The 14042-nt window shown below is 39.3% G+C and overlaps 1 protein-coding gene across 1 annotated transcript in view; it reads right to left on the minus strand.

Annotated features, from left to right (window-relative positions):
• The window catches only part of RAD17 (RAD17 checkpoint clamp loader component), a 45772-nt gene that overhangs the window by 6328 nt on the left and 25402 nt on the right, over positions 1-14042 (minus strand). Inside the window, exons 11-14 of the mRNA XM_007538033.3 lie at positions 9950-10135; positions 3774-3859; positions 3527-3673; positions 1612-1761 (exon numbers count right to left, since the gene is read on the minus strand). Of these exons, the coding sequence (XP_007538095.2) occupies positions 1612-1761; positions 3527-3673; positions 3774-3859; positions 9950-10135 (569 nt within the window). The remainder of the gene's footprint in view (positions 1-1611; positions 1762-3526; positions 3674-3773; positions 3860-9949; positions 10136-14042) is intronic.

Below are 14042 nucleotides of genomic sequence, written 5' to 3' on the forward strand. Positions count from 1 at the left end.
GGTTATGCAAACAGAGTCTCATGCCTGAAGCTCCAAAGTCCCAGGTTCAATCCCCTGCACCACCATAAGCCAGAGCTGAACAGTGCTCTGGTTAAAAAAAAAAAAAAATTATGGATTCAGATTTAGCCATATGCCTTTAGAACTGGAAAGCATTTTAATGATGATCTAGCCTCCAGGTCACGAGTGCACATGATACTGAAGCCAGGCAGGTAATATAAAACAGTGCAGTGGAAATAGTTGAGGACTAGTACTTGATACCAGCTACTACCATCTTTAAGGGACAAATTTTACAAGGGATAAGCTGAGTGCTGACATATACAAATATGGGCCAATGTCATTCAGAAAGTTCTGGTAATTCTGAAGCCAGAAATTAATTTCTGAGTTTTAATTACTACATTACTTTTCTCAACTCATTAGAATAATTTTTGTTTTATTCAATGTGTGCTTCAGTTCCATTTGATCTCCATTTCAGTCATTCATATTTATAATTGGAGACTAAGTGCACATTAGGTGAAACCACTTACCTGGATGGTTAGAGGCAAAGTCAGGACTTATTTTCAGTTAGAACTAAAATATATCTTGATTTAAAAAATATTAAATGCATAAAAGTATGTATTTTTCAAATTTTGAATCCCCTTCCCTCAAAAAACACAAAGAAACATAAAACATAAGCTTCATGAGCAGTAAAACAGTGCTAGAGTTATCCGTCGTCTTTCTTCATCTCTCTCCCCTTTCTCCCTATACTATCCAAAATAAATAAATAAATAAATATCCCTAAGGGGGCCAGGTGGTAGTACAGCAGGTTAAGTGCACATGGCACGAAGCGCAAGGACTCACATAAGGATCGCGGTTTGAGCCCCCGGCTCCCCACTTGCAGGGTTCGTCGCTTCACAGGCAGTGAAGCAGGTCTGCAGGTGTCTATCTTTCTCTCCCCTCCTCTGTCTTTCCCTCCTCTCTCAATTTCTCTCTGTCCTATCCACAACAACAGCGGAGGTCGGGCGGTTGCGCAGCAGGTTAAATGCAAGTGGCGCAAAGTGTAAGGACCAGAGTAAAGGATCCGGGTTTGAGACCCTGGATCCCCACATGCAGGGGGTGTTGCTTCAAGGGCTCTGAAGCAGGTCTGTAGGTGCCTTTCTGTCCCAGTCTCTGTATTCCCTCATCTCTCTATTTCTCTCTGTCCTATCCAACTACAACATCATCTATGGCAACGATAATAATGACAACAACAAGGGCAACAAAAACAGGAAAAAATGGCCTCCAGGAGCAGCAGATTTGTAGTGCAGGCACCGATCTCCCAGCAAAATAAATAAATAAATTACTCTGGAGGAAAAAAAAAATGACAAAAACAATAATAATAACTAGGGCAACAAAAGGGAAAAAAATGGCCTCCAGGAGCAGTGGATTCATAGTGCAGGCACCAAGCCCTAGAGGCAAAAAAAAAAAAAAAAAGAAAGAAAGAAAGAAAGAAAGAAAAAGAGAAAAACAAAAAGAAAACATTAATTATAAAATTAAACTATTTTATTAAAACTGAAACATTTTCTTTCTAACTTAGTAGCTTTGAGATATAAGTCACATATCAGAAAATTTAGCTAATGATAGTTTTTATTTTACCTTTTTATTTATTAATAACCACTGGGGTTTGTGCAAAGGTCGAAAACTTGATCCTCCTCCTTGACAATAAGCAAATCCTCTGGCTTTATTGGAATGTATCACACCTCTAGTAGCTATAGATGTACTGTATTCCCTGAGTAAAGAATGTTTCTAAAAAAGGAAAGAAAATAAGAAATAAAGAAATTAAGAGATTTACAAAAAAAGAAGTATTGATAGTATTGACATCAATCTAAGAGCAAGAATATTGGATGAGCAAGATAATTCACCTGGATAGTGCACCTGCTTTGTCATGCACACAACCCAGGTTCAAGCCTGGCCCCCACTGCACTGGAGAAAGCTTTGGTCTATCTCACTGTCTTTATCTGGAAAAGTTGGCTCAGAGTGGTCTTTATCGGAAAAGCTGGTTCAGCAGCAACAACAAAAAGATTAAGTATACTTTAAAAAAAAAAAAAAAAGCCAAACCACAGAATAAATCCAAGATGATGAATATAAATGCTACCTCCGAAAAACCTCACTAAGTCAACCTTTCATTATTTGTTGAGATGAGAGACACAGGAGGAAAACTGTTAACAATTCACTTTACACCCCTGGGTATCCCTCAATGCCATCCAGATGCTATAGCTCACACTTAGGGCCTCATGTATAGGAAGGCATGTGCTCTACCAACTGAGCATGTGCTCTACCAATATCCCAACCTTGTATGTCCTTTTTATTTTTTAACACCTTCACCATCGTAGTCCTAAAAATAAGAAGGCTATAAGATTATTTGAAGTTTTGGTGGGGTAGACAGCATAATGGCTATGCAAAGAGACTAACATACCTGAGGCATCAAAGCCCCAAACTAAATCCCCCACACCACCATAAGCCAGAGCTGAGCAGTGCTCTGGTCTTCTTCTTCTAGCGTTTGCCAGTGCTCTGGTAATAAACAAACAAATTTATTTGAAGTTAACTCAACTGAGACTTAACAACTAAGTGTTATATATGAACAACTAGATGGATGGGGGAAGAGTGAAACAACTTTAAATACTTCAGACAACTGGGGAAATTCAAACTAAGAATACCCAATTACTGAGTTAACATAATAATTATTATTATTATTTTTCTTTTACTCCTAAAAAGAAGTAACATGTTGGAGCTGGGCAGTGGCACACCTGGTTGAGTGCACATGTTATAATGCACAGGGACCCAGGTTCAAGCCCCAAGCCCTGAAGGGGGGAAGGTTCATGAGCAGTGAAGTAGTACTGTGGTTATCTCTTTGTCTCTCTCCCTTCTTAATTTCTCTATCAAATAATAAATAAGAAATATCCTAACAACATTATATTGTAGAACTTTCTGTAGTAGTTTAGCATTTAGTTTGCTCAAAAATAAAAATGTGTACTTTATCAAATGAATTATCTCCCTGTCTTAAAAACGTAATTAAAAAAATTATTTCTGATGGGGGGCATGATGACAGAGAACCAGGACATCATTCTGGCACAGTATTACTAAGGACTGAACTCAGACCTCATGTTGGAGTGTCTGACACTTTATTCAATGCAACACCTCCCAGGCTGCTAAACATGTTTTAAGCTAGCAAAACCTGTAACAAGTAACACAGCTCTTTCCTCTGTATCTACTTTTCAATTGTCAAGATTTCTAAATACTAATTCTATGATCATAAAATAACGTCAGAAAAAACTAATGCTAAAATTTGCAGTCATATAGAATTCCTAAACAATAATAATAATAATAATAATAAAACACTAATGCTAAGTAAAAAAAAGATCAGTTGCTAAAGCTTCAATACAAACTATGGTTGGGATGTGCTATTGTTATTAATAAATCACTTAAAAGGACATATAATTAAGATAATGGAAACTTTCTTAATTTTCAGGAGATAATTATCAACAAAAGCATTGAAGTCAAATAGTCTTACATTCCAGTCACCACTCAGGATATCTGCAAAACTCAGAAATTCACTGGCTCTTACAAGATCATCTACTTCCGTGAAGAAATCTATGTAGTTTTGGTGAAGATATAAATTAAATAATTCTCTTGGCATGTGTGACATTTCTACTATTTCCTGTGGGGGAGGGAACACACATGTATATCACTTTAATGCAAATGCAGTGGCCACATGTATATAAATAATATGCATCTTATAATGTTTTAAAAGATTTTACCTCAGGTTGAATAAGTAATGTATCCCGTTCATACTCTGATAAATAAGAAGGCAATCGAGGTGAGTCTAATTCTGTTAAAGGTGCCCCTAAAAAAAAATTCCTCGAGTTATATAAAGCAGGTAAGTGTCCATATTTCTATTTCATTTTCCACAGACAACATGAAGATTTCTAGAATTCTCAATTTTCAGATACTTAGAAAGACAGATGAGATAACAGCCCAAAACAAGAACACCTAGGGTGAGGAGAAAATGAGGCAGAAATACAAAGATAACATGACAGAAGAGGCAAGGAAGATAAGCTGGAAACGAGCATTGAGAGACATTCACCGAACTTGATAGAAAAACAAATTCCTGTTTAAAACTACTGGGTTAGGGGTCGGGGTGGGAAAGAGAGTTCTGGTGGTAGGAATTGTGTGGAATTATATCCCTCTTATCCTATGGTCTTGTTAATAATCTCCATTTTATAAAATAAAAAAAAATTGTTTTTAATCTACTGGGTTTTAGCCTGAAAGGAGTCTCAGGTAATAACAGGTATGACAAGTATGAAACTGCAATGACTATTTGCTCACAGACAATTTGTGACATGCTAACTCACAAGAGATTTTGCAAAACTGAAAGAAAACTGAGGCTACAGTACACAGAAAACTTTTTATATATTACATAAATATACATAAGTATATATGTCTACATAAACCAACAACAATCTTTCTTCAACATTTTGTGTAAACTATTTTGTCTTTTTTCTTTTTTGTTACCAAGACTTCACTGTTCTTTTTTTAAAGAAATCTTTAATCATTTAAAAAAATATTTATTTATTCCCTTTTGTTGCCCTTGTTGTTTTGTCAGTTATTATTGTTGTTGATATTGATGTCGTCGTTGTTGGATAAGACAGAGAGAAATGGAGAGAGGAGGGGAAGACAGAGAGGGGGAAAGACAGACACCTGCAGACCTGCTTCACCGCCTGTGAAGCAACTCCCCTGCAGGTGTGGAGCCAGGGGCTCGAACCGGGATCCTTATGCAGGTCCTTGTGCTTTGCGCCACATGCACTTAACCGCTGCACTACCAACTGACTCCCGTGACTTCACTGTTCTGGGCTGACTTTTTCAGATAGGAGAGACAGAAGGAGAAAAAAAAAAAAAGACACTACAGAATCAGAAACTTTGCACAGTGCAGTGAGGCCTGGCTCCAACCTGTGTTGCATGTAGGATAAATTAGGCACACTGTCCAGGTGAGTGATCGTGTTGTTCTGTGTAAACTGAGTCTATAAAAAGAGCACATCAAGGGCCACAGAGATGGCTCAGCAATTCTGTATTCGGCTACTCACATAAATTTTGGAGTGCTTTGAACTTATGAGTCCCTGGGTTTAACCCCCAATTAGTGTGCTAGTACCAGTCTTGTTCATAAAAATAAGTGTGTTGGGGCTAGGCGGCAGTGTACCTAGATGAGTGTACACTGAGTGTGCACGGACATTCCCACCAGTAGGTGGGGGAACAGGGAAGAGCTTCACAAACAAGGAAATAGTACTGCAGGTCCCTATCTCTCTCTGTCATCTCCATTTTCCCTCTCAACTTGTCTCTACCATAAATAAGTAAACAAATATTTTTTATCTTTTTAAAATATTTATTTTCCCTTTTGTTGCCCTTGTTTTATTGTTGTAGTTATTCTTATTGTTGTTATTGATGTCATTTCATCGTTGTTAGTACAGAGAAATGGAGAGAGGAAGGGAAGACAGAGGGAGAGACAGACAGACACCTGCAGACCTGCTTCACCGCCTGTGAAGCGGCTCCCCTGAGGGTGAGGGACTGGGGGCTGGAACCGGGATCCTTACCCCGGCCCTTGCACTTTGCATCATGTGCGCTTAACTCGTTGTGCTACTGCCCGACTCCCAATAAATATATTTTAAAAACAGGTTTAGGGCCAGGAAAATAGCTCAGCCTGATAGAGAACCACTTATATGCCTGAGGCCCCAGAGGTCCCAGATTAAATCCCTGGTACCACCTTAAACCAGAGTTGAGTAATGCTCTGGTCCTTCCATCACCCTTTCATTCTTTCAATAAACAAACATATCTTAAATTAAAAAAAAAGGTTTATTATTCATTTATTGAGAAGACCAGGGGGCCGGGTCGTGGTGCACCTGGTTGAGTGCACATGTGACAACACTCAAGGACCCAGGCTCGAGCTCTGGTCCCCACCTGCAGGGAAAAAGCTTCAGAAGTGGTGAAGAAGGGCTGCAAGTGTCTCTTTCTCTCTCCCGATCTCCCCCTCCCCTCTCAATTTCTGGCTGTCTCTAGCCAATAAATAAATATAAAAAATTATTTAAAAAGAAATAAAGGAAAGGAAGGAAGAAGCAAAGAAAGAAAGAAAGAGGAGGGAAGGAAGGAAGGAAGGAAGGAAGGAAGGAAGGAAGGAAGGAAGGAAGGGAGGAAGGAAACAAACCAGAGGCTCTCTCTGGCAAATGAAGTGTCAGGGACTGAACTTGGGACCTCACAGATACAAGTCCTATATCTTATCACTGACCTATGCTCTCACTGCTAAATATATCTCTAAAAACAAAACAAGGTCCTAGATGGTGGTGCACTTGTTGAGCTTATATGTTTCCATGCACAAGGACCTGAGTTCAAGCCCTAGTCTCTACTTGCAGAGGGGAAGCATCACAAGCAGTGAAGCAGTGCAGGAGTTCCTCTTTTGTTCTCCCTCTTTCCCCCTCTCAATTTCTCTCTGTCCTATCAAAAGGAAAAAAAAATAGGAATGGAGGGAGGGAGGGAATTGTGAATTGGGAGGGGGCTCAGTAGACAGTACATAGAATTTGTATGTGTGATAGACCAAGTTTAATCCTTGATACCATATGCCATAGAGATTATCTGTTTTTTCACCCAAATAAATAAATCTTTAAAAAATAAAGAACATCAACAAGGGCAACAAAAGAGAATAAATATCTTAAAAAAAATAATAACCCAAAAGGATAAAAAAGAATTTTCTTTCTTTCTTTCTTTCTTTCTTTCTTTCTTTCTTTCTTTTTTCTCCAGGGTTATTGCTGGGGCTCGGTGCTTGCACTACGAGTTCATTGCTTCTGGAGGCCATTTTCCCCACTTTGTTACCCTTGCTACTGTTATTGTTGGTATTGCTGTTGTTGCTGGATAGGACAAAGAGAAATCAAGGAGGGGAAGAGAGGGGGAAAGGAAGATACCTGCAGACCTGCTTCACTGCTTGTGAAGTGAGCCCCCCCCGCAAGTGGGGAACAGGGGGCTTGAACTGGGATCCATATGCCAGTCCTTGTGCTCCACACTATGTGTGCTTATAACCCACTGTGCTACTACCTGGCCCCCTTGTTCTTCGTTTTTTAATATTTATTCCCTTTTGTTGCCGTTATTGGTTTTTATTGTTGTCATTATTGTTATTGATGTCGTTGTTGTTGGATAGGACAGAGGAGGGGAAGACAGAGAGGGGGAGAGAAAGACAGACACCTGCAGACCTGTGAAGTGACTCCCCTGCAGGTGGGGAGCCGGGGGCTCGAACTGGGATCCTGATGCTGGTCCTTGTGCTTTGTGCCACCTATGCTTAACCCGCTGCACTACTGCCCAACTCCCTTTTTCTTTTTTTATACAGAAAAGTCAGTGAGAGATGGCACACCTGATTGAGTGCACATAGTACAATGCACAAGCACCCAGGTTCAAGTCTCTGGTACCCACCTGCAGGGGAAAGCTTTGTGAGTGGTGAAGCAGTGCAGTAGGTATCTGTCTCTTTCTCTCTCTCTTTAAGACAGCCAGAAATTGAACAGAGAGGGGAGACAGAAGGAGAGAGAAAGAGAGACGCCTATAAACGTGCTTCACCCCTCATGAAGTTTTCCCACTGCAGGTGGGGACTGGAGCTTGAACTTGGGTCTTTGCACACTGTAAAATGTGTGTTCAACCAGGTGTGCTACCACCTGGCCCCTCTTTCTCTATCACTCCCTTCTCTCTAGATTTCTGTCTCTATCCAATAAATAAATATTTAGAAAGAAAGAGAGAAAGAAAGGAAGGAAAGAAAGAAAAAAAGAAAGAGAGGAGGGAAGGAGGGAAGGAAGGAAGGAAGGAAGGAAGGAAGGGAGGGAGGGAAAAGGAGATTACAGCACCAAAGCTTCCTTCAATGCAGTGGAGGCTGAGCTTGAATATGCTTTTACATGTGGCTGTGATCTATTCATGTGAGTTATTTTGGCAGCCCAGTACCCCACACTTCTCTTTCTTCAAGATCAAAAGACTGAAAACTGGTATTTTCTACAGAGAATAGAAGCTTGGGGTTTTACTGAAAGGAAGGACAATTTAGGGGACTAACAGATGGACAATGGCAGAATAGTGGGGCTGGGATAGGGCAGGCATCAAAGGCATAATAGGATGACATAATGGGGAGAGAGTACTAACTGAAGAAAATAAAAATGTAAATCCTAACAAAGGGACTTTTCAAAGTTAACCCAATTACCAGATAATGTGATGATAACAATATCTATGCATTGTCTTCTTGAACCCTAAGACAGCAGGAACCTCACATTTCCACTATAGAGCCTATATTTCCCCCAGTACTGGAACCTTACGGTGGGGCACACTTTCCTGCATGCTTCTCTCAATTCTTATCAAATAATATTGCATCCATCGATATATACCTGAAAGCAAAAGTACACAATAGTCTGCAGTGAATACCCCCCAACACTTCATCTGCACTGGAAAGCCTTTAGGTCCATGATTGTTCAATTTGTTTGGCTTTATATGTTAACTCTCTTTTCAGCCACCAGGTTCCAGAAGCCAGCATGATGCCGACCAGACTTCCTTGAACAGACAACCCCACCAATGTGTCCTAGAGCTCCACTTACTAAGACCCACCCTACTAGGGAAAGAGAAGGGCAGGCTGGGAGTATAGATCAACCAGTTAACGCCCATGTTCAGCGGGGAAGCAATTACAGAAGCCAGACCTTCTACCTCCTGCAACCCATAATCACCTTGGGTCCATACTCCCAGAGGGATAAAGAACAGGATGGGGCAGATCAAGAGGGAGAGAGGCACATGCAACACTGCTTCAACACTCACAAAGCTTTCCCCCTGCAGGTGGGGACCAGGAGCTCCCATCCAAGTCCTTGTGCACTGTAACGTGAGCTCAACCAGGTGCGTCACCACCTGGCCCCACCAAAATACATTTTCTATCAATGATTTGGTGGCAGATAAGAAGTGCTAGAAACCTATCTTGGTGAAAGGTGAAACTATCTCTGTGGTATCAATAATCTCATTATTCAGTATTTTCTCAATAAAATATTTTTAAAGAATTAAAAGAGGGATGAGGAGATAACATAATGGTTATAAAAAGAGATGTTCATGCCTGAAAATCTCAGGTCCCTGATAAAATTTTTTAAAAAATTAATAGAATTCAAAGGAGAAAAAAAATAGATTTTTAGAAAATATTTACTTATTACTTTTTTGTTGCCCTTGTTTTATTGTTGTAGTTTTTGTTGTCGTCATTGCTACATAGGAAAGAAAGAAATGGAGAGGAGGGAAAAACAGAGAGGGGAGAGAAAGATATAGACACCTGCAGACCTGCTTCACCACCTGTGAAGCGACTCCCCTGCAGGTGGGGAGCCGGGTGTTCGAACTGGGATCCTTATGGGATCCTTATGCCCTTGAGCTTTGCGCCGCATGCACTTAACCCGCTGCACTACCGCCCAACTCCCATATTTTCTTTTTTTTTAAAGTATTTATGTTACATACATTTAAAATATTTATTATTTACTAATTTCCTTTTTTGCCCTTGTTTTATTGTTGTAGTTATTATTGTTGTTGTTATTAATGTCGTCGTTGTTGGATAGGACAGAGAGAAATGGAGAGGGGGGGAAGAGAGAGAGGGGGAGAGAAAGACAGACACCTGCAGACCTGCTTCACCGCCTGTGAAGCGACTCCCCTGCAGGTGGGGAGCCGGGGGCTCAAACCGGGATCCTTACTCTGGTCTTGCGCTTTGCGCCATCTGCGCATCCCACGGCACTACTGCCCAACTCCCAAAAAATACATTTTCAAGCTATTTCTTAGACCTTCCCAAACAATATGTGATCTAACCCTAGTTCTTTCTTGTAATAGAACCAAATATATGACATTTATTTTATTTCAACTGTAAGACTAATAACTAATAAAATAGAAAATTTAAAGTTTATGGTTTTCTTACTTTTACAATAGAGTATTTTCCCCAAAGCTCTGAAGAGAAAAAGAGAAACATCTTTGCCACCAACAGCTTGGAACTCTTGATCTTCAAAATTGTTGTCAGGTCTTTTTCGTCGTTTTGATTTTGATAGTGCAGCATCAGATTTTAATGAAGACATTCCTTTTTTCTTCAGCCATAAATTATTCTCTCCTAAAGAGTATACACCCAAGTGACAGTATTTAAAATAACACGAAAAGTAAAACTTAGTACAGTCTCCGTTATAGTTACATTAAACATCCTAACTAAAACATTTATCTCTGCAATAAACAATGGTTATAAGATTTGTAAGTTTTTTAGGTTATGAAATTATTAAACTGAAAGAAAATGCCAACTAAAAATCTCATGACATGAATTTCAAAGCTTCACACACTAACAAATTCTAATATAGTCATTTAAGTATTATTGCATGTAAGATACTATTCTAGGTGATTAAGTATTAAGTCACTTACTCCTCACTACAGTTCTATTAGAGGAGAACTATTAACACAGTTTAAAGAGTTAAGATACAAAGTAACTGGTTCAAGATTAATTAGCTAGTAATTGATTTAAATTTAGGCATTCTGGCTCTGTAATCCATGTTAACAACTGTAATATATTACCCCTCTAGTGATTTGCGCAGTCTCCAACATATGAATATGCCTGTGTTAAAGTTTCACTGGCAAGCATACAATTTTTAAAACTTAGGTGGTCCGGGAGGTAGTGTAGTGGATAAAGCATTGGACTCTCAAGCATGAGGTCCTGAGTTCAATCTTCCGCAGCAAATGTACCAGAGTGATGTCTGGTTATTTCTCTTTCCTCCTACCTTTCTATTAATAATAATAATAATGATGATGATGATGATGATGATGCATGACCTCAGAAAGCAGCCTTAAAAAGCAAAGAAACCACAAAATCTGAGTTTGAATTTTAATAATGCCAATCTGGTTAGGCTGGTCTGAGAACTAATTAAAAGCACTCAACTGGCGGCCAGACAATGGCACACCCAGTACAGCACATGTTACAATTCATAAGGATCCAACATTCATGCTGCCGTTTCCCACCTGCTGGGGAGGAAGCTTCACAATCAGTGAAGCAGTGCTGTGCTGCTGGCGTCTCTCTTTCTTATTTCCTTTCTATCCTTCCCTCCCTCTCAATTTGTCTCTATCCAATCATTCAATCAATCAATGCAACTGCTACAATATCAGACCCACTTAAGCTTTCATTTCTTTCTCCTAAAATTCCTGAGATAAGAATATTAAAATTGTATATGATTCCAAACTGCCACATTAAGTTTTCCTAACCCATAATTCCAATAGTGAGCCAAGGTACCATTAACATGTTTTCATATGAGAAAGCAGAATTCTGATTTCTATGTTAGATTATTTTTCCCTAAACTGTTATTTTGAAAAGCAGAATCATAAATTACTAACAGACAGACAAATAGAAAATGGAATTTCAAGTGTGTTTTGAGAATTAAAAAGATGTCTTTTAGTATTTTCAGCCCAATTTCTGAGTGTTGACTATGATTAGGTCACTTATTAAATATGTTGTGGTGAAAAGTATGTTAAGTAGACTGAGATTTATAATTTTAAGTCACTGTCATAGTTCGGGGTATGTTTTTAATCTAACATGGTTACGTATTGTTTAAAAACATAGTAAGAAATGAGTTTATTAATCATAATAATCTGTAATGATTATGAAATGAGTTTAAAAGTTAATATATCTTAGCATAATATATTAACAGCTGGCTATTTACTGAGTCCTTAATATATGTCAAGCCCTATAGTAAACACTGTAAGTACTTACTACCTAGGTTATGTTTTTAATTTCCTTTTTTTTTTATCTTTCATTTTTAAAAAGAATTTGTTTGTTTGTTTGTTTATCCATTCATTCATTCATTCATGAGAGAGATAGGAGGAGAGAAAGAGCCAGACATCACTCTGGTACATGTGCTGCCGGGGACCGAACTCGGGACCTCATAGTTGAGAATCCAATGCTTTATCCACTGCGCCACCTCCCAAACCACTATTTATTATTTATTATTGAATAGAGACAGAGAGAGAAATTGAGAGGAGGGGAGACAGAGAGGGGAAAAGACAGAGAGACACCTGCAGCCCTGCTTCACCAGTCACAAAGATTTCCCTCTGCAGGTGGAGAGCAAGGGAGTTGAACCTGGGTCCTTGTGCACTGTAGTGTGTGCACTTAACCAGATGTGCCACTGCCGGGGCTCCTGAATTATGTTTTATATAACTCTGTGAGATAAATCCTAATGTAAAAGGTGAAAAAATAGAGGTATGGTAAGAGTAATTCACTAATAAGTGACTAGTCAGTGGTAGAGCTAATATATTGACTCCATATTAACTCTGAAAGTTAAAGTAGCAAATCACATAAATGAATCAGGTTTTGCCTCCACAAGATATACTTATGATGACCTATTAATTGGCCTATGTGTACACAAAGTTTTATGGTGTCTCTAAAAAATATTAAATAGAGAATTAAAGTTAAAAACAACTTTTTTCTCCCTAGAGAGAGAGTAAAAGACCACAGCTATTTTCAATGCAGTGGGAGCCAGGCTCAACCCTGAGCCATGCTCATAACAAAGTAATACACTATGCAATGAGTATCTCACCAGCCCAAGTTAAAATACTGTTAGCTTGGTTTTATTTTTAAGAATAATTGACCCCTATAGGACCTTGCCCTCAATGTAGATCAATAAAGGTAGGGAATGTTCCATTCTCTGAAGGGAGGTTGAACAACATACTCTACCTATTACCCGAGGAAGATGGGTCCTAAAATAGTGCAGCCTAGAATGTTCCTAGCCATGACCACAGAATGAATGCAAGCTCAGACTTATAAGGATGCAGAGGTTACACAGGCTCCTATGCTGAATGTGGGCCCCAGATCAAAACAATATTTATATACTTTCCTCATATTTACTCTCTTCCCTGATCCAGCTTTCTAGTCCTTTTTCGAACTATGACATTATCTTCTCAGACAATAACCTGGGTCCACCTGCATATTAGATGTCAGTTGCAGGCAAAAACTAGTAAAGTCATGGGCCTCTTGGAACATACCTAAAATAGACCTACTAGCTTTTTCCAAAACAGACAACCCAAATCTTCATCTGCAATATTCTTGCCTTTAGGTTCACGATTAGTCTGCTCTGCTTTGTATCTTAACTATTTTTTTCTTTTCTTTTTTTGCCTCCAGGGATCCTCAGTGCCTGCACCACAAATTGACTGCTAGAGGCTATTTTTTCCATTTTGTTGCCCTTGTTGTTTTATCGTTGTTGTGGTTATTATTATTGTTGTTATTGTTGTTGAATAGGAGAGAGAGAGAAATGGAGAGAGGAGGGGAAGACAGAGAAGTGGAGAGAAAGACAGGCACCTGCAGACCTGCTTCGAAGTGACTCTGCTACAGGTGTACAGCCAGGTTCCAGATGATACTATGATGCGAACCTGACTTCCTTGGGGAGATGACCATACAATGAGTCCTGAAGCCCTGCCTCCCAGATCCTTGTCCCACTAGAGAAAGAGAAGACAGGCTGGGAGCGTGGAGTATGGATCAACCTACCAATTGCTTCCCCATTGCTTCTCATTGCTTCAGACCTTTTTTTTTTTTTTTTTTTTTTTTTGCTTCCAGGGTTATCACTGGGGCTCAGTACCTGCATTATTAATCCACTGCTCCTGGAAGTCATCTTTTTTTCTTTTTTATTGTTGTAGTTATTATTGCTGTTGTAGAAGCCAGACCTTCTACCTTCTGCATCCCACAATGATCTTAGGTCCATACTCCCAGAGGGATAAAGAATAGGGAAGCTATCAAGGAATGGTATTTGATACGGAGTTTTGGGGGTAGGAGTTGTGTGGAAATGTACCCCTCTTATCCTATAGTCTTATCAACATTTCCATTTTATAAAAATTTTAAATAAAGAATAATTGAGAGGACTGGCAAAATAGCTCACCTGGATAGTGTACTGCTTTGCCATGTGCCAACTCAGGTTTGAGCCCAACCTCTATTGCATTAAAGAAGTTTCAGTGCTGTGTAGTCTTTCACTCTGTCTCTGTGTCTCTATCTAAGA

This window comes from Erinaceus europaeus, chromosome 5 (assembly GCF_950295315.1).
Source record: "Erinaceus europaeus chromosome 5, mEriEur2.1, whole genome shotgun sequence".
Lineage (NCBI taxonomy): Eukaryota > Metazoa > Chordata > Mammalia > Eulipotyphla > Erinaceidae > Erinaceus > Erinaceus europaeus.